Raw genomic sequence first — 22459 nt, 5'->3', positions numbered from 1 at the left:
TTCACGGCCAACGTTTTGAGGCGAGCTCTTACGGCAGTTCATTTCGTCGCCGGCATCCTCGCAGTTGACCACCTGGTCGCAGCGGCTCAGGTTGGAGATGCAGCTGCCGTCTTTGCACTGGAACTCGCCGACTTTGCACAGGGTCACTACGAGGGAGCACAAAGTCAGCGCCGATCCACTTCCTTTTGCAAAGCCATTGCTGAATTGATCAAAACGGGCCGGCGGAGAAATCTTTTCATCTCCAGTGAGTGGATTGAAAAGAGACATGCTGGCAAGTGTCACGGGATCGCTACAAAAAAAAAAAAAAGGCCTTACTGTTGCAAGGCATTTCATCAGAGTGGTCGCCACAGTCGTCTGTGCCGTCGCACCAGAATTGGTGACCGATGCAGCGACCGTTCATGCAACGTCGGTAGCCTTTCTTACAAATTCGATTGGCTGGAAAAACAAAAAAGCACATTAGCAACGAAAGACGACGACGGCGGCGGAGCGTGAAAATGAACGCGACCTCGTTAAAAGCACAAATTAAGCGGATTTTTTTTTTTTTTAAACTTGAACCTTACACATAAGAAAAAAGAGATTTAAAATGATGGCATTGTGGCAAGTTTCGATTTTTTTCTTTTTTTATTGTGCAGTCGTCCTGTAAGGAGACGGAACGAAACGTCTTCAGCCAGTGGCAGGAAAAAAGTTTTATGAACTCAAAATAATTTTTACTGTAGTTTTAGTTCTCACTTTGCAAATATTCAAAAAAAAAAATCAGATTACTTGCTGATGACTTTAATGAGCTTCATGCCAACGTTTTCATTAAATTAACTGCAATTGATTGGATTCATTTTTCTGCATCTCATTTATAAAGACGACTTTTTTTTGGATCAACTATTCATTTTTAGAATCGCCGCCTTTGCTGTTGAGTCGCTCTCGGTGTGCGGAAAGCAGTTTGTTTTGATTTGTTCGCTGTTTGAAGTCAAACACACAGAATTGGAAACGTGAAAATAATATTTAACATTCAGTGCATTATCAACCTCCCCCCGCGACTTTTTGGAAGCAAAGAGATGACGGACTTTTGCCCAAATCCTCACCGCAGTACGACTGCTTCTCGTCCGACTTGTCCTTGCAGTGGGCCATGCCGTCGCAGGTCAGGCTGTAGTTGATGCAATCGCCGTTTCCGCACGCAAAGTCGTCCACACTCCCGCACGACATGTTCAGAGCTGCCGCGGTCCACATTTGCATCAAGTTCCATCACAGGAAGCAAATTTGTCTCGGAAATCAAACGGCGTTCTCACAAGAGCACGTGTTGTCTTCCAGAAGTTGGCGGTCTCCACGGCAACTGCAGTTGACCCTCCCGTCAGAGGTGGGCAGGCACAGGTCCTGGCAGCCTCCGTTATTGGTGCGGCAAGGAGAAAACTCACCTGATGGGCGGAGTCACGTGAGAGGGAGAATTCTCGCATCCGCGCAACAAACGACGCGGCCGAAGAAAATGTAACCGAGCGGCGCCAATGACGGAAACGCAACTCACAGCTGTTGGTGTCATTGGCCACCGCCACGATTCCCATCGGCTGCTGGGGGATGTCGGCCCGCAACACTTTCATGTCGCCGCCGGTGTACTTGTCCGCTCGAAGGACCGCCCGCCTCACCCAATCCGTCCAGAAGATGAAATCGCCGTAGACGGCCAGGCCGAAGGGATGCACAGGCTCATTCTTCAACAAAACCTAAAAGAGACAAAACACTTTGGAAGCCTCATTTCGAACAATTCCGAAAAAAAAAAAAAAAAAAAAGGTCCTCACATATCGGCTGCTCCCGTCATATTCGCAGCGTTCGATCTTGTCCAGCGTGGCGTCGGAGAAGTAGAGCTTCTCCGCTCGGTGATCGACGGCCAGGCCGTTGGGAGTTTTGATGTCGCTGCCGATGATGGCCAGCACATTGGCGCCATTCAGGGAAGCCCTCATGATACTGGGAGTCTGCTCGTTCCAGTTTGTCCAGAACATGAGACTGAGGTGGGAAACAAAACAAACAAACGCAGGACTGAGTCTTGCCAAAACATGCCAGGAAACAAAAACAACGGCCGAGCGGAGTCAAACAAAGAAAAATTGGTCCGGAGCAAAGTTTGGATCTTGATGACTCACTCCTGACACTCATCCAGCACAAAGGCTCTGGGGTGGTCCTCGCCAGACATGGTGACCACCGTGTTGCGGTTGTAGGCCACCGAGCGGCTCTGGTCCACCGTGTGGCGAGTGATGGTGGAGGTCGTGTAACTGGTCCAGTAGAGCGTATCCCAGCCGCGGTGGTACGCCAGACCCTCCACGGAACCCACATCTGCGCCACAGAAAGAGGAAGTGGGTCTTTGCAGAACATTTCAAAAACACTGTGGGCCGCTCACGAAGAATCACAAGTGAAAAAAAAAAACTGAACAATTCCGTAAACGTCATCATCATTCATGTGCTTGTTGAAGGGGAAATTTTGTGTTCCTCGGGACAGTTCTCGCCAGGCTGAAAATCCATCCATTAAGTTTCAAACAGCTGAAAATGGTGGAGGTGTGGGGGGGGGCGGTCTGTCTTCGGGCAGTAGGCGGGGCTAAAACCCTGAACGGGTTGCCAGCCAATCGCAGAGCACACAGAGACGAACAACCGTCCGCGCTCACACTCACACCTGAGGGCATTTTAGAGGGTCCAACCGACCTGCCGTGCATGTTTTTTGGAATGTGGGAGGGAAGCGGAGTACCCGGAGAAAAGCCACGCAGGCACGGGGAGAACATGCAAAGTCCACACAGGCCGGAATCGAACCCACGACCTCTACGCTGCGAGGCCATCGTGCTCACCAGTCAACCAACGTGCCAAGGCAGCTTTTTTTTCACAAATTCTTATTTCTTCAACATCGTCATCATTTTAGAAGAAGGGGGGGGGGGCAGCAAAGAACACGGCCGGGAGCATGTGTGCACCACTGCTGTTCCTGGCGTGAGTTTAAAGCGCGCGTGTCATCCTGACACTTCATGGCGGACTGCCTGCACATACAAATACGGCTCCCTGTGGATGTCCTCACTCACGCTTGGGAAGAGAACCGACACGGAACAGCTTGACAAGTGAGCCTTGGGGGAGGCCACGACACTGCAGCCGCTCTAGGCCGAACACTTCATCCTGCAGACGGCATTTCTAAAACGCGCCGCCCACATTTCACACAACATGCAAATTCCCTCCGCGATGTCGCCGCGGCGGCGCCGATGCGTGCCTCTTCTTCCTCATCGTTCTGCGATGAACGACATTTACGACCGCCATAAAAACACAAACACTCCAAGCCAAGTTGACCGAAGCACCGAAATGGAACTAAACATGCAGATAGTCGCTCGTTTTATCTTTCCGGCTTGAACATTTGAATGAAAGCTCACAGCCGTAAACGGGAAGGGGGGGGGGGTGTCACCTCAAGCCCCCCCCCCCTGCTCCCGTTTGCTTCGCTTGTGCCTTGCAAACAGCGACACAAACCTGCTCGAGCATTCTGAGCGGGCAGCACGGAGAATTAACAACTTTTTCCGTTCATGCTCAGGAGATGTCAGGAAGCGGCGTCGACGTTCTACGCGAGCGACACGTGAGCATCAAGCGGAATTGACGGCCTACAAGTGGAACGACTGTCGGCAAATCTGGGAATGAATTTGACCTTTGTCGCCTGCTACCAAGAAATCAACCCGGACACGACGGACGACTTCGGGACGCCAGCGTTTGACACAAAGTACTGCGAGCGATGACGAAGAACGCGCTGATGTTGTTCTTTCGGGTCGCGCTTTTATGTTTCCTCGCAAAAATCGGGGCACTCTGCAGCTTTTCGAGGACGCTCGGGAAATGTTTGCTTGAGTACGTTTCTTCCGGCGTGAGAAAGAATCGCATCACGGACGAGGCCTTTTGACTGAGTCATCACGAAAGTGGAGTGAGGCGGTCGCCGTGATTCCCCCGACGCGGCAACAACGCGTCACATGAACGAGCTCTGGCAGGAACGGCTTCATTGACTCGAATCGCGAATGCGAGGAGATGTCAGGTCAGCACGGAAACATCAGCGAGATTTGGCAAAGGAGCCGGGAAGAGGAGGCCGCGATGAAGGTTGTGGTGCCCATTCTGGATGGCGTCATTCTGGTGACGGGCCTGGTGGGCCAAATCCTGGTCATCAGCACCCTGAGGGGGCGGCGGCGCAAAGGTCAGCCGCCGCCACATGGGACCGACACGCTGCTGCTGGCGCTGAGCGCCGCCGACTCGCTGCTGCTGCTTTGCCTGCCCTTCCACACGTCGGCCATCGCTTTGGGATTTTGGCCTTTCGGGAGCTTCCTGTGCAAAGGCGTCAGCTTCCTCGGCGTGGCCTGCTCGTCGGCGTCCGTCTTTACGTTAGCGGCGCTGGCAGTGACTCGCTACCTGACGGTGGTGCACCCCACCTGGGCGTACCGCTCCAGAATGCAGCGGCGCGTCAAGGCCACGGTGGCGCTGGTGTGGCTTCCCGCCTCGGCCTTGGCGGCGCCGCAGTTCGCCTTCCGCACGGTGACCACGTCGCGGGCCGTGTACTGCTTCGCTTTTCTGTCCGACTTCAGCCAGCTCGTCTACAGCATCGGCCTGTTCTTCTTCGGCTTCGTCCTCCCGCTGGGAATCATCGTGCTGATGTACGCAAAGATCTACCGCTTTCTTCGCCAGGCACGCTTGTTTGGAAATGCGCCTCGGATGGAGCGTTACCAGAGTCAGGTGACGCACACGTCGGCGCTTTTGGTGCTGGTCTTCACGCTCCTGTGGCTGCCATCGTACGCGCTCATGTTCTCGTTTATCGGAGGACGCGTTCAGGGCTCCGAAGGTTACAACGCCGTGGCCATTTTGGCCAGATTGCTGGCCTCCTCGGTGGCGGTGGTCAACCCCGTGCTGTACGGATTCATGTCGCAGAAGTTCCGGAGGGAGTTGCTGAAGCTGGGGAGGGAGCGATGGACCTTTTGCAAAAATTCCCTGACTGCTTGTCCTCACATGATGCTGGGCGGGGACATGGTGCACACTTTTGAGCTCTGAAGCCTAAACTGGGAACGGGTCTACAACGGGATCCAAATGATTTGGGAAAATTGTCATTTGCTGAGCTGGGCACTTTGACCCTTTTTTGCCAGTCAGTCCCCGGCCCTCCGGACGCGATCTCGGTGCGGTTCCGGCCTCGACCCGACGGCCTTATTCATAGAAATTGTCGGCCGTGCGCCGGACGAAAATCAATCTCTCCGGCCTTTGTTAATCCAACCGTTTTTTTCTAAATTTGTCACCCCCCCCGCGCCCTAAAAAGGAGCGTCCGGCTGTGCCGGAGGGCCGGACCGTTCCGTCCCCGGGACAAACTGCTCAGCTCGGAATATTTGTTTGGGACTTGTCAAAGTCATGGATCCAAATAAAAGCCAGCGCGACGCTGAAGTCGTCAGTCGTTGGATCCGAGAGGGTGAGTGAGGGCCAAGCAGCAACTCCAAAAACGCGCGAGAATTGTGACACAGCTGTCAAATATTGTTTGCAATGTCTCATTTGTTCCAAAACATTTGAATTAAACGCTGACAGTTAATGAAAATTATGCTGTCATTTGCAAACGGCAATTAAGAAAAAAAAATTGGGAAAAATATGGCGGAATAATTTGGAATGAGGTGTATAAAAATGTCTCATGCAAATCTGGAAAAGGCGTTAAATATTCCTCAAATGACAGCAACATGCCGGAATGTTCAGCACATCTGCCTCAAAGTTTCTCTTTTGCCTTTCTCGGTGTGCTCGCGTGTGTAACTCTCACATTTCCAAAACATGATTGTGGGCGGAATGAAAGCGTATTTGTGTGGACGTGATGTCGCCCGCCTCACACCCAAAGTTGGAGGACGGCCAAGCGGGATTAAAAATGGAAGAACCAACAAATAAAAATCAGCCCGTCACATTGGACTGCGGAAAAGGCAAAGTTTCAAACCTTCTTACAGCGTTTTATACGAGAATTTTTTTTTCTTTTAAAATCAAGGTTAAGCTCGGAAGTGAAAGAAATTCCAATAAGTGGCTGGTTCTTGTCTTCAAAGATGTGATCGTCAGAAAAGATGACAAATATTAGGTTGGTCTTTTTCCGTGTGCGTGCGTGTGTGCATTTCAGTCCTCAGGCACTTCAGAGTGATGAAAAAAAATAAATAAAAATGTTCCCGCAAAATCTGACCACTTGTCATAAATTTGTCAATTGACAAATACTATCCTTTTGAATTGCAAACTTTTGTTTTGAACTGCACTTTATAATAATTACACGTTTATAATTATTTAGCGGTTTTGGACAAAAAAATCCAAAATGCCTGAAGCTGATGAGGTGCTGTTCGCCGGAAACTTCAAGTATTCTAAAGACATCCTGACGCAGACGTCTCGGCGAGGGAGCGCAATTCCGTTCAAGTTGAGATATTTTTGGATCAGGAAACCAAAATTTGTTTTTTTCTTTTTTTAATGTATTCAATTTGAAGAAATTATGAAATAAATGACGACTTGAAACACGCCTACTTTTAATGAGGCATATGGCCACGCCCCCTTCCACTCTCGCCATGTTTTTTTTTTTTTTTGCCTACTTACTATTCACCACAATCTTGCGGTCGGTGCCGTCGTCGTTGATCTGCTGGATATTGCCAAAGTGAATGTCGCTGAAGAAGATGCGGTTGGCTCCCTTTCCGCCGCCGCCGCGGTAGTCGAAGCTCAGAGCGATGACGTTCTTCATGTGGTCCGGGTCTTCGAAGGGCTTGATGGGCGCGTTTAAGTTGGTCTCGTCCGACAGGTGGATGCTCTTCAGGATGGTTCGCTCCGAGTAGAGGAGGTAGCCGTCGTAATCGCGGCAGCTGCGGTTGTCCTCGGCCAGCATGCCGTGAGCGCAGGCGCACGTGTGCTGCCGGTTGCCGCGGTAAAGGCAAAGCTGCTCGCAGTCGCCGTTGTTGTGTTTGCAGTTGTTGGTGCCTGCGGAAAACAACAAGACAAATAAGTCCTCTTCATCACGTGAGGTCCAGAAAACAACCGAAATAAACTTCAGATTGACCGGACGAGTCACAGAAAGGCGATCGTTCGATTCGTGGATCCAACCGGTGCTGCTTTTGGCAGGCATCTTAGATTTAGTCTTAGTCTTTTGGACGAAAAGGCTTTCGGCACATTTAGTCATTCCTATTGGTGATCGTTTTAGTCGACGACAACTCAAAAAGATTTTAGTCCGTTGCAGTTCAAAATCAGCCAATAGCAAAAACTTTTTGACCGACAGTAGCACAAGTCCAAACTCGATCAAACGTTTGTCTTCTTTACTTTGCGAAGCGAAAATCTCCAAAATGACGACGTTGCGTGCTAATGCGGAGGGCGGAGCTTGGCCGGCGTCTCCCTCTGCTTTACCGTCTCGCACTCGCTGTGTGCGACGCGTGCGCCGTGGTGGGCGTGGCCAAACGAGCATAGGTTGCACCAGCATTGACATTTTTTGCAAGACATATGTCATGCACAACAGGAAGTGATGTCATCAATTTTGAACGTCTGACGGACCAAATGCGAAAAATTTCGACCCGTCTCGTTTTGTCACCGAAAATTCCCGTGGTATTTTCGTCATAAAAGAGACACGTTTCGCTTGTCATCGTCATGAGAAAAAAAAGGGGCATTAACCAAATATTTCCGTCATCGTCATTTTGTTGATAGAGAACACCAAATGCTGCAAAAATTAATTCAAAGCTCCACAGCTAAACACGTCGCGTGCACTCAAACGTCGACATAAAGTCAAATTAAGTTCACGTGTTCATGTTTTGATGCGTTTTCGTTTCAAGCTGAGATTTCGTCCGAAAGCTGAAAGTGTCTTCATATTTACGAGGAGCGAACGTTGTGGGCGGAACCGAAAGTCGTCCAACCTTGCTGCCTGGCTCTGTTGAACACTTTGATGTCTTTGAGTTGTACGCCAATCCCAGTCCGGAGTTGCACCGCTTCTGTGGCGTTGTCTTTGCTGCCTCGCTTAATGGAGCCGTTGGCGTGAGTCCTGCGCAAAAACACAATCCCAAAAATAAATGAATAAAGCATCCAGCATGGAGACGTTTCAGACTTTATGAGAATATGGAAAATATTTCGCGGACCTGTCACTCCAGTAGATGTACTCCTCAAAAACGGAAACGGCAAACATATCCATGTTGTTGTTGGCCAGCACCAATTCTCGATTCTCGCCCGTCTCCAAGTTGATGCGCTCAATCTTGTCGGTCCGGGCATCGCACCAATACAGAAGCCCCTCCTACACACGGAGACCGCGTTGAACACGCCCGAGAGAACAGACACACAATCCGTGACCGGAGAGCAATCGGAGAAGTGTACCGAGTAGTCGATGGAGATTCCGTTGGGCCAACTGATGCTGGCGTTGACCAGGACCAGTCTCTCAGAACCATCCAGGCGAGAGCGCTCGATGCGAGGGTACTGACCCCATTCGGTCCAGAACAGGTACCTTGACAAAACACGACACGCTAGGCTTGCTCCGTTGGACATTCTGCAGTCACGCGTTTGCGCCAAGCAGCTTTACCCTTTGACCGGGTGGACCGTGATGGCTCGGGGCTTGTCCAGGCCTTGAGAAATGACCACGTAGCGGAAGGAGCCGTTCAGCCTGGCCACCTCGATCACGTCGAAGCCCTGGTCCGTCCAGTAGATGTTGCCTACAAGATCGATTCTTTCAGAAAAACATTCGCTCTCTCTCTCTCTCACACACACCAATTATATATAATAAATGAATAAAATATCAAATCGAATCGAAATCGGAAACTGAACATCGAAAAGATCCCTGCACATCACACATGCCTTAAAAAAATTTTAAAAAAAGGAAAGAAATGGATTTGAGAAGATCTAAGCTTCCAGCCATGACTTTTTGGAAATAAACTGTAGAAAAGTAGCTAGCCCCGAAATAACGTCATAAGTTGAAGAGGTTGCACCACATGCACACCTGCAATCCAGTCAACTGTTATGCCCTCCACTCTGCCGATGCCGTTGGTGACCACGTCTTCTCTCCATGTTTGATCTCGTTTGGCCCTGCTGATGGTGCTCAGGCCCATGTCCACCCAGTAGATGGTGTCGTTCTCTGAAAAGGACCAGGATGTCACCCCGTTAGCGCTTCAACGCTAAAGTGAAAGAGCTAAATGTCATGAAAGTGAGGCCGTCTTGGCAACGCGTCACTCACCAGCGTGGAAGTCGATGCCGACAGCCAGGGAGGTGCCGGAAACCGGCACCAGGGCGTCAGATTTGTCGGCCGGGTCCAGCGGAATTCCTCGGATTCCCTCATGGACAGAATAAAGCAGGAAAGAGCCCATACCTGCTCAGAAAAAGAGAGAGGATGTTGATTCAGAATCGGCGACATACCCTGCTCCGAGCTCGACGCCGAAGGCTTGCCGTGTTACCTTCACACGACTGCTGTCCGGTCTTGAGGCTGTAGCCGGCAGTGCACATGCAAGCCCTGCTGGTTGGTGAGGTGGGCAGACACAATTGGGAACAATCGCCGTTGTTGTTACTACACAGATTGACGCTCGCTGAGGAGAGGAAAGAGCACAGAGGCCAAATGACATGACACGCATTTTCCAAGTCATTGAATTCCTCCCCTCAAAAGATTTCTAGCCGAGGAGGAGTTTCAAGGAAAAAAAGAGAAAGGTGTGGATTCACGAAAAGTGATGAGCCGCTGCTGCGGTTGACTGCGCACTTAATAAGCAAAACAGCGGGTCACGCTAGAAAATCTCAACCTGCTGCGGGCGCACTTGCTGGTAACTGGGAATGTGGCTGAGTTCAGGATTTAAAATAAAAAAAATCACATTCATGATGACGTTAAATGAGACTCAGCACACACGTCACCACTTAAAGTCCAAATCAAGTTCAGCTGTTCTAGTAGGCTTTTCCTGTCAATTTTGTGGTCATGGCCCTTTTCTGCTGCGAGCTTCCACAGCATCGTTTCTTTAAATGTATCAGTCGGGTCAGGATACGCGTGACAAAGAATTTCCAAAGCGACGGTGAAGACGTGGACTAAGTCAGCATTAAGTGGAGATAAATATGTCACAATAGTGACATGGCCGAGAAGTGGACATCCGTCTCTACCGATGAAGAAAACAACAACACGTGACAAAAAAGTCCCTTCTGGGCCGTACGGATGTGCAACTTTCATTTTTAAAATTGCGGCTGTGGCATAAAAAACTAAATAAATTTATGTCATCAATTACCGAGTACATTTGTAAGTTGCCAGCTCACCTTTCTGCACATCCTCGTCATAAATCGTCATATGCATCATAGGAGAAGTGTTATTCCTTAAAACCTTCCAGTTGCCGCCGTCGTCCTTGTCGCATGTTCCGATCTGATCCGTCGCCTGGTCGGCCCACCACAGTTTGTCTCCTACAGTGAAGGAGATCACAGATCATGAGACACTGAGGCCGAAAATGGGGCGAAAAAAAATAGTGGAACTTTTACCCATTATGGCCAATGCGGTGGCCTTGTTGAGTTTGCCTTGAACGCCGTCCAAGGTTTCCAGTTTGGATCCATCCAGCCGACAGCGATTAATGGTGCCGTTTCCCGAGCTGATCCAGTACAGCTGCTCCTTGTCGTAGTCGATAGACAAGCCTGGGAGGGGGGGAATATGAAAAAGTTTGTGACGTGATGTGCCGAATGCAGGCATCTCTTTCAGGATGTTGAGCAGCTGCTCACCGACTGGTCCCTTCTGGTCGGTGAAGAGGGAAGTGCGGTCGGTGCCATCCATGTTGGACATGCTTATGTTGTCACCATCGGTCCAGTACAACTTCCTGCGGTCGGACGAGGGGGGAAAGAACTCAAACTCTGTGCTACAGACGCGTGTGTATTAAAAAAAAAAAGGTTTACCAACATAGAAGTACCGTTACAACTTGTCGCATGTTGTTCTTTCAATAGCTAGCTAGCTAGCGTTAGCTTGTCTTTTATGCTATTTAAACGAAGACGCTCGCATAGCTTTGCTAATGTTATGAACTAACAAACAAAAAATGATCAATTAATTGAAATTAGTAGTGCTGTCAAGCGACTGAATTTTTTTCAACTAATTAATGGCAAAAAAGAATTCCGTAACAAATTGCGATGAATCACGTTTTTTTCTCCTACTATTTTTTGTGAAGCTTTTAACAGGTATTTACTTGAAAAATATCTTGTAATTGTCAAATCACCAAATATGAAGTCTATTTTGATTCAAAGAGTGTTCTAATAGCTTTCTTTGACTCGTGAATATGATCGCAATGGAGTCATCTTGACAGGAATTTTTCTTAGTAACAATTCTCAAACTTGTACAGTACATTTAGTTGTGCCCACAAACACGACACTTCAGCAGTGTTGCTTTGCAAGGCCCAGTGGTAACTGTTTTATTCTGAGATGATGTCCTAAAGATGTACAGCGAATGAGGTGCAATGCCATTTGTAGTGAAATAAAACTGAGTTCAAATATTTAATCAGGTAAAAATTAATTTTCAGTTCACGCTTTCATTTGGACAGCCCTAAAAATGAGTTCATGATAACAACAGAAAAATGTATGTATCTTTTAAAACCTGGATCCAAATGAGGTGAAAGCAGGACCCACCCCAGTTGCGGATGCAGCACGAGACAATGGGGCTTGTCTAAACCCTGGATGACGGCATTCTTAAAAGAACCATCCAGTCTGGCCACATTGATCTGCTTCTTATTGGCATCATAGCTGGTCCAGAAAAGATTCCTGGACACCCAGTCGACGGCGAGCCCGTGAGCATTGGGAAGGTCTAATGAGCGTCACAATGTCGGCAAAGGTTAGCATGCGCATTCACGACGACGAAGCGCTGCAAATGTGAACGGCGGACGTCCCACCTGCGGAGACAACAGTTTCCACGCCGGTGCCGTTGATGAAGGCCCTTTTGATGGTCTGCGTTCGCACATCCGACCAGTAGATGCGATGCTCCACCGCATCGTAGTCCACCGCGGTCACGTTGTCGATGTCGGGCACGGTGAACGAGATGATGTAGTTGTAGTAAGGGTTGTCGACGTCCACGCCGCGGATCTCGATCTGACGAGCATAAAGAAGGAACTTGCGCGATTCTGAAACACAAACATGAACACGGCAGGGATGAAAGATAGTTCAATGGCTACTTGGGGCATACCATTACAAAAAAAAAAGGGGGGGGGGGGTTGCAGGGGGGTCCAATACCACAATCGCTATAACGCCAACAGTGCGCACCAACTGCCATTGGACATGTTCATGGAGAAGAAGAAAGAAGATGGAGACGAATAAGATCAGAACACGCCCATGATAAGGTAACCCGATTCGAATAATAAATGAGCCAGATAATAACGTTGAAATAAACCTCTTCCATTAGCATCTTTTCCTTTTTTGCTAGGGCGGAACGGGACGGGGACGACAATTTTTATGAATAAGGCCAGAACGGCACCAAGTTTGTGACCAGAGGGCAGCGGACTGACCGGCAGGAAAGGGTCAAGTGCTCTGGCACCAACTTTGATGTGTTGCACAGCTTTGCTTTTCTTCAAATAAGTGACCTCAAGTTTTTTTTTTTGGTTTGTTTTTGCCACCTCGACTTACCTATCTGATGCATGTATCCCATTGTACGTTATCTTTAACTAACCAATAAGCCACCAATGTGAAACAATGAAGAATCCAAAGGATAACTTCAAGGCAAAAAGAAACTGGACATGACGGAGCAGTTGTGAGAAATGTCAACGTTGTCAACATGCAGAAGGCGGTCAATGGTTTGAATTTACCTTTGCAAGTGCGCCCGTCAGCTTGCAGCTTCATGAGGTGAGGACACGCACAGGAGAAAGTTTGGTTGAAGTTGATGAGACAAAGGTGGGAGCAAGGCCCTTTGCCGTCAGGAGTGGCACAAGGGTTCGGAGCTGCGAGACGATACCAAAAAAAAAAAAAAACATTTGCATCGCATGTTAAGGGCACAGCAACAACATCGCAATTTGCTGAAACTGTCATGAGCTCCGCCCACTTCGAAGCATCTGATCGCATCTCTTTTAGGAATGCAATGTTGAAACTTGAATGAATTGCGAGCTTGTCATTTTGATGTGACGATACTGGTTAATGAAAGAAAAGATGCCCGCTGAACAACGTACCTCGCGGTTGTCTCGACGGGTGATAAACCTGCAAGTCAAAAGGCTGCGTGTTGGTGCGTTGGACGACCGTCACGTTGCGGCCCGTCCACTTGTTGGCTTTGGCAAGCGTGTTGGTCCGCCAGTCAGTCCAGTAAACTTCACCTCCATACATGGTGACAGCAAACGGGTGCGACAAGTACTCGTGACCCCGCAACACCTCAATCAGCCCCGAGCCGTCGTACATGGCCGAGTAGATCGCGTCGGATCTACAAGAGCAATGAGGCGCATTCGTTTATATTTGTAAAAACAAAAGCACCTGCAGACGGGGGCCGTGTGTCAAGGTGAGCGAAAAAAAAAGCTTTGCAACGAGGACTACCAGAGAGCTAAAAGCTACCTGGCATCGATCCAGACGATGCGTCGCTCCATGTAATCAACGGTGAGTCCGTTGGGCCAGCCGCCGCTGCCCGTCTCCCGATGGATCGTGCGTCTGCCCTCGCCGCTCATCGACGCCGCCTCGATCCGGGGCAGGCTCGCATCCCAGTCCGTCCAAAACAGAATACTGACAACACACCAAACGCGCGTGAGTCGGGACTGCCGGCGACAGCGCCAATGGAAAAGTGGGCGGAGTCTTCTGCTTTTACCCATCGCGCGGGTCCAAGGCGATGGCTCGGGGGTGCTCCACCTCCCCGGCCAGCAACGTCGTTCTCATGGTGCCATCCAGCTTGGCCACCTCAATCTGGTCCAGATTGCTCTCCACCCAGTAGATATTTCCCGCAATCCAGTCCACCGCCAGGCCCTCGGGAGTGGCCAGTCCGTACTGGATGACCACTTCAAAACTGGTCAGAGCTGCACGGCACACGATGACAACTTGTCGTCTCATCAACCAAACAAGACAATTTCACAACGGCTGGAGTTGGAAAAAAGCCCTTTCCATCCGCCGTCATTCAATCATCAGGCACCGAATTTGCCGGGCTATAAAGCGCACCTGTGTATAAGCCGCAGGAACTCTTTTTGGGGGAAAAAATAAAATAAAAAAATAATATTCAAGTGGCACCAGGCTATAAAGTCGTGTGTCTGCACATGAAGGTCCATCAACAGGTTGTTCAAACAGTGCCTTTTAAAACGGCAACAACTTTGCTCATTAAAACAGAACAGACCCAACGGGAAAAAAAAAAAAGATTGACATTTATTTTGCGGATTTTCTGAACTATAGAGCGCCCCCTACTGGGGAGAGAAACAGCCATAGAAAAGACGCACCGTTGTATTCGCCGCATGGTTCAAAATTGAGGAAGAACGTCTGGAAAATACGGTAATTAGATAAAGATTTATAAAAGATAGCAGAAGAAGAGCAGGACAGCGACAGTCTCGTGATGAGTCGAAAGCAAAAGAATAAAAAACGGGTTTTAAAAGTGGACAGAGAGGGGGCGGGGCTTGCCTAACATTCAATGGGAGCTCATTCCAAATCCGAGTGCCATGATTTTTCAGATTTGCATTCACACGACGAGAGCGCACATCGTATGTTTCGTTTTGGAAAAGAGCATTTTGCAGCGAGGTTGCTGCCGTGTCGCCCCCACCACGGAAGCAAACATTGACGGAGAGCAGTCGTTTTTCTTTTTTATTATTTCCCAGAAACAACAAAGTGCAAAGCCAGAATGTCTCATCATCGCTGCGTTTAAGCTCCTAAATTCTTCACGGGTCCTTCAAGTGTTGAGCGGCTCAGCTCAAAGCAACGCTGCCTTGGCTTGGCGTGAAAGCAAAGACGATGACCTCGCTTCAGTAACGCCGAAGCACGACCGGAGCAGTGACGGGGAAGTGGAAGAGCTGAGCGTTGTGCCTCCTCCGCTGGACGAGCGCTGCAGGCTGCAGTCACGCACGGCGAGACAAACGCGAAGAGACAAAGCCTTCCGTGTGCCCCCCCGAGCGCTGTGCTGGGAACGCAACCTTTGATTGGCAACGAGACGTGGATTTGCGCAGGAGGAAAGGCCAGCCGTGACTTGGGAGATTTGTTCAGGGTCACGGATCGCCGCTGCCGACACTGTCGTCACATTTTTTTTTGTCTTGGAAAGCCCATTCAAGCTTTCTTTTTTTTCCTCCAGAATGGTTTTCATTGTTGTGTACTTTTTAGGAGCGGAAGGCTAAAAGAAACAAATCCACTTTCCGTGAAACCGCATGGAGGAGTTTAATTTAATAAAAGATGATTTGCTTTTCATCTCCAATCTCTCTGCTCCAAACGTCAAACTGACAACAAGATGATTTTGCATCTGCTTTGGCCATTGGATGGAATGAACACGTTTTGGGGCGATCGCAATCGATTTATTGGTCAAAATATGACAGGGAAACTAATTGGAATTGCAATTTATGATCCATTGATCATTTTTCATGATGGAGACACTAAAATGGATGAACAAAGATACTTTGAGCCAATTTCTGCTCTCGTATTTACTTGCTATGCAGCGGTGGTGGGCGGTCAAGGCCTTCAAGGCCTTCACTGCTGGCCTAACACCACCCAGAAATCATATTCTTCACAGGGATGTCATATTATATCCTAGTGTTGAATTTTTAGGTGAGAGTTTTTCATCCAATCAGAATTCAGCTCGCTCGTGTTGCCGGGCAGATTTCATAATACAAGTAGCACGCACTATCCGTCTGACGCCTTCAGATACAATCATGCGGGGATCTGTTCTGTCAAAGCCAATGAGCTTTCAGAGTTGCGATAGCCGATCGGATCACAAGTTGGCTACGAGAGCCTTCTCTCGCCGCTACATTGAAGGTGATGAACACGTCTTGAGATTGGATACTCACTCGTGAGGGGGCGGCGCTACGTGGAATCAACTCACCCGAAAGTCGGAACTGGCGACCGTTTGAAAATCTAAAATATATTATTGCCTTTTTTTTTTTTTTAAACCACAATGGAGGGAAAAGTGTGGATTTAATTGCAGATACGCTTGCAAGGCCATTTTCAAGAGAGGCTAAGTCGTGCTTTCTGTATATTATTTGTGCAGCCGCGGTGTCATAAATGATGCTAATATGAAGGCCCAGGTGTGAAATGCACAGCCCGTTACAGCGAGACAGCAGATACTGGAAAACGACCGCACTGGTGGTACGGCGGCACGTTCTGCTGAACTTCATGCAGAGGGCCATTGTTTTTCCACCCAAGTTGGGAATTGGTGCTGATGTAGCAAAGCATGTCGTCGTTTGTAAAAGCGAAGGAGATGCTTGACGGAACGCCGGCCGACAACGCTTTCCACGGACTCACCTCCGTTTTCCGAGAGTTTCCCCCGGTAGATCTTGTCCTCGACGACATCGGTCCAGTATAACGTGCTTTGGCTCAGATGGAAGTCCAAAGCGATTGTGTTCCTGAGGCCTGGTACCAAGACGCTGAACTCTCCCTTGTGGAGGTCAATCCTTCTGATCTCATGACGGTTGGAAAATATGATGAAAGGCTTGAAGGGATCTAGCGTCAGAAGAGCCAAAAATGTTTTTGTTGTTGTTTTCCTTGAGTTGAGTTGAGCGCATTTGTGTTGCTCACCGGAGCTTTTGCAGCTCTCCATGTCGGCCTCCAGCTCCCAGCCGTGGTAGCAGGAGCACTTGACGCTGGACTTTTCCTGCTGGCATTTTTGGCTACATTTGAGGTGTTTGGCGCAGAAGCTTTGGATCTGGCAGGTCTTGTTGTCGACGCCGAGCTCCATGCCCAGCGGACAGGAGCACATGAAGCCTTCGCCCGGAATGATGCTGCAGTTGTGACTGCAACCGCCGTTGTCCAGCGAGCACAAGTCTGCACGCCGCAAACACAAAGGACACGCCTTAGAATGCAAGATGGTCCATCACGCAACTTTTTTTTTTTTTTTTTTCCATGTTGCAATCGGGCCAGATTGAGATGAATTTCACCTTTTCTCTCAGTATGCTTCAGAACCTTCCAAAGGAAGTGGTGACTGAGAATCGTCTCGACTAAATCCGCCAAATCGCTTTCATTTCTTTTGTAGCGATAATGCCAGGGCAAGAGAAATTTTTGACGATTTAAAAAAAGAAAAAAAAAATATATCATAAAAGCGAGTTCCAAGTTTACTTTCTAAATCTAATTCAATGCCTTGTTACATTTATTGTATTTAAAGGCAGACATTTGCATTTTAATTGTGAAAGTGTTCAATAAAACAAAACCAAAATGTATTAGTTTTGGATATTTTTGCTCCTTTTAAAAAAAAAAAGAAAAAAACGTAAATCCAATTTTTGGCGCTTTTTGTCCAAGTATAATATTCAAGCAGTAGTTTCTCTCCTTTTTTTTTTTTTAACGTACCACAAAGCTTCTCATCGGAGCCATCCGGACAGTCGTCGGTGCCGTCGCAGAGCTTCTCGGCAGGAAGACAGATGGAGTCGTTGGTGGCGCACACGTGGTGAGACAACTTGCACACCAGCGCGTCACATTTGACCTCGTCCGAGTTGTCCTCGCAGTCGCTGTCGCCGTCACACACCCAGGCCTTGCTGATGCAGCGAGCTGAGCAGATCACGTGACGGAAAACCTTCAGCTTCTGTCCGCAACTCATATTTGTGATTCTTCACACCAACAGACGCCGAGCCTGCCCTACAAATTTGTTAGCCTCGGCGCACCCTCGATCGCGTCGGCCAAACGCACTAAATTGCCGCAGAGTTCATTTTGTACGTTATGGAAGAAGTAAGGAAATGGGTTCATTTAGCACGCAAAATATCATTTATGAATTGAAAGATAAAGTGCCACAGCTATCTTGAGATTTTTAATGACCCTATTTGCATGCCAGGAGGTTGAAACCAACACTGATGAGGCGGACGCAAAACGAGAGTGACTTTGACCACTCACGTAAACATTTTTGAATTTTGGGGTAATTCGTTAATAAATGAATAAATAAAGAAATGGCAACACATCATCTCTTCAGCAATTCAATTTTGTAACTTCAAAACAAGCGAAGGGCTGACTTGGAGACGGTCACAAGAAGGAGTCATGCAACATCACCAATGATAAAACTTTCTGCATTCATTATTTGGAATCACAAAGTGACATTTGTCGCTGGTTTCTCCCAGAGCAGTTTTTCAACTTTGCTGTGATTAAAGCAATAAAAATATTTCTCTTTGTTTCTTCCACTAACAATTTGAATTCCATCACTTTGAACTTGATATCGCGCTTGCGGCACCCACACAAATATTCTCGGCAGAACACAATCGGCGCACAAAACCCTCTTTTGTGCGTTAATAATAATGCCAACGAGCTCGACCGCCGCCGAGATGAACGTCACCTCAAATCGTCTCAAGTCGAGCGCTTCCTCACCCGAATCCTTGCAACTGAACTTGACGGCCGGGTCGCACATGTGAGTGACCCCCTCGCAGTTGTTCTCGTCACTGAGGTCCATGCAGTCCGTGTCGCCGTCGCAGCGCCACCGCATGGGGATGCACAAACCGTCCATGCGACACTGGAACTCGTCCACATGGCAGCCACCGGGGGGGCGTGTCGCTGCGCAGACAAGTGGGGGGGGGGGCTTCAATTACACAAAGTGTCAAAGTAACAACGACTGAAAACTGTCCAATAAAAATAAAAAACATTCTCGAGAGGAGCCGATTCTGCAATCGACGGCGTGCGTTCTGACGGGAGGGAAGGGGCAGATGTAGCCTCACTCGCATATACGTGCGGAAAATGTTCTTACTCTCGCGCTCAAGCAAAATCACGAGTGACTTGCAATTCATTTTGGGGCTCTGCGAAGACCGCGCCTTCATCTCCTTCCATTTTATGCATGAAAATGAAAGTCAGTGAGCTGGATGGAAAAAAACCAGGAGAAAAAAAAATAATCGGGTTTTTCCAATTCCCATTTTTTACGAAGCTCGGAACTGATATTTACTTGAATTAATTCATTTAAACCGTTTTAAAATTATTTTCCTGAAAAATACACAGACCAAAGACGTCGAGCAAATTTTTTAAGTCAAAGTCCGTCTTTGCGACTGCGCAGCGAGCAGAGGTCAGCCGCTCCCGGAAGTAAATACAACCGAGTCAGCTGACTTCATTACTTTCAGTGGGTTATAAAATTGTAATTAATCTCCATAGTTAATGATTTAATTTTGACAGCCCGAGTATAAAGTTTTTCACCCCTAATCTGATCCTTCATAATAATCATTTTAATTGGTATTATTATTATTTGATCTGATTATGATTTCATTTATATTGACAACATGAATTATTGCGTTAATATGATGCGGTCAACGAGCCGACTCAGCGCCGAGTCAAACAACAAAAGCGCACAGTTGGCTGATTGATGTCACGAGAGGACGAGGGGCCACCGCTGAGGTGCTGACACAAAGACGTTCCCTCAGGACAAAGCAGGCAGGAGGCCATCTTGGGCTTTTCACAAGAGAAGAGCAGTAAAGCAGTTTTTATCGCCTTTTCAGTTTCGCTAATGACATCAGGGGGGCGGGCTCCAAACATACAGAGCGCAGATTGCTCATTAAGACAACAGGTCATGCTGAGCCTTGTTTACTGCCTGCTGGGCTTTGACGGCACTTGGCTGAGATTCTGCATGACTCAAGCACTACATTAAACACACACACACACACACACACACACACACACACACACACCGCACGCTCTTCCATCATGCTGTCGCGGTGCTAAGCCAATCGTATCAAAGATGGGCAACGGAGAGTTGAAAATGTTCAACGTGAGAGTCATTTATGCACCACAAAACACTCCAACCTGAAAACGGAACGACGTCTTCAACAGTGACACGAAGACGACGTGCCGAAAACCAGAAACTGAAGCTCGAGCTCAATTTAGAAAGCAAATGCGGCGTGAAGGAAGATGAGCCTTTAAAAGGCGAAGGCCTGCCAGGAACAGATCCAAACGCAAAAACGGCAACAAGGTGGACCTCAATCGATTCCGTGGTCTCGGGTGAACTTTGACCTCTGCACGTGTTCAAACAATGCGGCTCGATCGTCAAAGAGAGGTAACGAGAATGGCCGCTCGGACTCGAGAACTAAATCGAGCAAGAAGAGGAAAAACTTCCTCCGTTCTCAAATGTTTATCGAATGTTGTTTCAAGCAAAAATGTGATGTCAGAAACATGACCCTGTGCCAAATTTTGGGGAACATAAAAGTCAAAGCTAACAATGGTATGGGTTTATTCTATTCAATATTTTGCAAATCCTTTTTGACGCAAGGTTCCGACTTTGCTGGAATTGGGCCGACAAGTAAACGTGAAGCCGTTCATGAAATTTTGTTGACCTTGATTGGTACAGTTGGCATGCGTCTCGTCACTGTAGTCGCCGCAGTCGTTATCGCCATCGCAAGTCCAATATTCGGGGATGCAACGGCCGCTGTTGCATTTAAACTGCACGTTGGAGCAGGAATGACTGCAGCCGGCTTCATCGCTGTTGTCGCCGCAGTCGTTGTCTGCGGAGAAGCGCGCAAAGCGTTACGCAATCTTCAAGGGGGCCGAAGTCGGAGATGCGCTGGAGCTTACCGTTGTCGCAACGCCAGTTGATGTTGATGCAGCGACCGTTCGCGCAGGTGAACTGGGTGAGAGGGAAGCAGGTGGGATAGGCTGCAGACGAGACGAGAAGCGGCGTGAGACGAATATTCAAGCCAACGCCACCGCGACGCCAGGCCGTGCCCACGCACCGCATGAGTCGGGTTCGTCTGAGCGGTCTCCGCAGTCGTCATCCAGGTCGCACGTCCACGAGATGGGGATGCAACGACCGCTGGCGCACGGGTACTGATTTGGAGGGCAGGTGCGTGCTGGCAGGGAACACAAAAAAAAAAAACATTTGAAATAAAACACCAAGCTACTGATGCGATGTGCCGTGTACGTTTCTCAAACTGAGGTTGGCGGACCGCTGGGGGTCCGCCAACTGTCGCGTATGGTCTGCAATTTGCACTGCACTTAGTTGCCATTCGGCTAATGAGGTTGAACTTAATGTCCCTTAAGCCCAAATATTTGAAAATTGGCAATTGCAAGTTTTCCCAAGTCGATGGTTGCAGTTTGAGAATACAAAGCGACGAAAATGAAGTCCGCCGCCAATAAGATGATTGATGGAATGTGCTCCAACTGAACTCGGCTCATTCTGGTAATATTTGAACAACCGGTTCGTGGATAGTCGCGCAATGCGCTTGAATTCCGCCTAGTTCTTGTGATTTTTTTTTAAATTTGGAGACTAGTCAAAGAGTGGAAATAAACATTTTAATAATGTTCTATGAACATACACCATCCCTTCTTGAAGGTAAACTTCACATTAAATTAATTTAGACGTCGTGAAGCCTACCCAAACACGTGTTTGATTCGTCCTCATCGTTGCCGCAGTCGTTGTCGCCGTCGCACAGCCAGCGCAGAGGGATGCAGCGGTTATTCTGACATTTAAATCGGTCCGCCGGACACGTGTGCTGGTCTTGTGAGAGACATCAGGAGCAACATGAGTGAAAGCAGACATGATTCACAGCAATCAGACCACATCATTTTCATTACAGATACACCACCCCAAAAATATTTTGAACAATTTGCTTTTCGGGTGAAATTTCACCAGGAACCTAAAATGCACCAAAACCTTTGCTGACATTTTAGTACCGATGTCATTTTTGCGCGCTAACGTAGTGTCAAAGTGTCAATGTGAAGCTCATCCAAGTGTCCTTTTCAACAACATTGTGTTTATTTGTGCGTTGCCGGGCAACCATGACGGAGGCATGAAACACTTACGGCAAAGCTCGGGGGCCTCGTCGCTGTTGTCCAGACAATCGTTGTCCCCGTCACACTTCCAGCGCTCTTGGATGCAGCGGTTGTTCTTGCAGGCAAACTCGCCGGGCTGGCACTGCGGCGGGGGCACGTACGAGGGGTTGGCTGCACCAAGCGATCGGAACACAAACAGACGGGCCATTGAGAGCGCAGCGCCACACCATCATCTTAAAGTTGCAAAAACATTGGAAGATTCCTTCCCACCAAAACCAGATTGGGTCACGTCGCTTGTGGGTGGAAAGCAAAACTTCCAACGCGTGTGTGTCTTTTTCAACAAATTTTCCCATTTTGTGTGTGCGTGTGTGTTGTTCATGATTGTTGTGTGAAAGAATATTACTATTTATTTATTATATTCTTATTTATCAACATATTACTATTATTCATAACCACCTAACACTTGCTAGCTAAGATAGCTAACGTTACTGTGTGTATTTTCTGGATGTATTGTGTGCTCGAAAGAATGTTATTATAATTTATCAACAAATTGGCCAACTTCCTCACAAGGTGGTGCTCATGTATCCTAACGAGCTAACTAAGTTAGCTAACATTACAATACGTCGTGGGTGTGTGTGTGTGTGACTATTTATTTCTAGAACTACATATGGATGTATTGAAAAGGTGACTCGTCTGTTTCTTCACCCGAGGTGTCATGGCCGCTAAATACGCGACTG

The 22459-nt window shown here is 48.2% G+C and overlaps 2 protein-coding genes across 3 annotated transcripts in view; one reads left to right on the top strand and one right to left on the bottom strand.

The window, feature by feature from the left end:
* Positions 1-22459, bottom strand: part of LOC148339325 (low-density lipoprotein receptor-related protein 1-like) — a 75777-nt gene that overhangs the window by 20759 nt on the left and 32559 nt on the right. For both annotated transcript variants that reach the window (XM_088289984.1, XM_088289985.1), the window contains exons 16-48: positions 21753-21893; positions 21325-21447; positions 20684-20800; positions 20526-20606; positions 20288-20455; positions 18348-18530; positions 17346-17543; positions 16581-16826; positions 16308-16505; positions 13693-13897; positions 13446-13610; positions 13073-13317; positions 12716-12847; positions 11810-12037; positions 11550-11724; positions 10659-10753; positions 10425-10574; positions 10209-10349; positions 9374-9502; positions 9157-9288; positions 8923-9057; positions 8509-8638; positions 8307-8433; positions 8075-8226; positions 7856-7980; positions 6561-6935; positions 2121-2310; positions 1782-1986; positions 1514-1706; positions 1281-1406; positions 1077-1205; positions 316-435; positions 33-146 (exon numbers count right to left, since the gene is read on the bottom strand). In XM_088289984.1, the coding sequence (XP_088146110.1) occupies positions 33-146; positions 316-435; positions 1077-1205; positions 1281-1406; positions 1514-1706; positions 1782-1986; positions 2121-2310; positions 6561-6935; positions 7856-7980; positions 8075-8226; positions 8307-8433; positions 8509-8638; positions 8923-9057; positions 9157-9288; positions 9374-9502; positions 10209-10349; positions 10425-10574; positions 10659-10753; positions 11550-11724; positions 11810-12037; positions 12716-12847; positions 13073-13317; positions 13446-13610; positions 13693-13897; positions 16308-16505; positions 16581-16826; positions 17346-17543; positions 18348-18530; positions 20288-20455; positions 20526-20606; positions 20684-20800; positions 21325-21447; positions 21753-21893 (5373 nt within the window). The remainder of the gene's footprint in view (positions 1-32; positions 147-315; positions 436-1076; positions 1206-1280; positions 1407-1513; positions 1707-1781; positions 1987-2120; positions 2311-6560; positions 6936-7855; positions 7981-8074; positions 8227-8306; positions 8434-8508; positions 8639-8922; positions 9058-9156; positions 9289-9373; positions 9503-10208; positions 10350-10424; positions 10575-10658; positions 10754-11549; positions 11725-11809; positions 12038-12715; positions 12848-13072; positions 13318-13445; positions 13611-13692; positions 13898-16307; positions 16506-16580; positions 16827-17345; positions 17544-18347; positions 18531-20287; positions 20456-20525; positions 20607-20683; positions 20801-21324; positions 21448-21752; positions 21894-22459) is intronic.
* LOC148339326 (galanin receptor type 3) lies at positions 3976-5247 on the top strand. Its single transcript, XM_088289993.1, has one exon. It carries the CDS (start codon positions 4011-4013, stop codon positions 5016-5018), a length of 1008 nt encoding a protein of 335 aa, XP_088146119.1. The 5' UTR covers positions 3976-4010; the 3' UTR covers positions 5019-5247.

This window comes from Idiotropiscis lumnitzeri, chromosome 3, assembly GCF_059441095.1.
Source record: "Idiotropiscis lumnitzeri isolate Australia: NSW breed Sydney's pygmy pipehorse chromosome 3, RoL_Ilum_1.0, whole genome shotgun sequence".
Taxonomy (NCBI): Eukaryota; Metazoa; Chordata; class Actinopteri; order Syngnathiformes; family Syngnathidae; genus Idiotropiscis; species Idiotropiscis lumnitzeri.
Note: the sequence above shows the minus strand (reverse complement) of the source record. Positions and strands in the feature narration are given on the sequence as shown.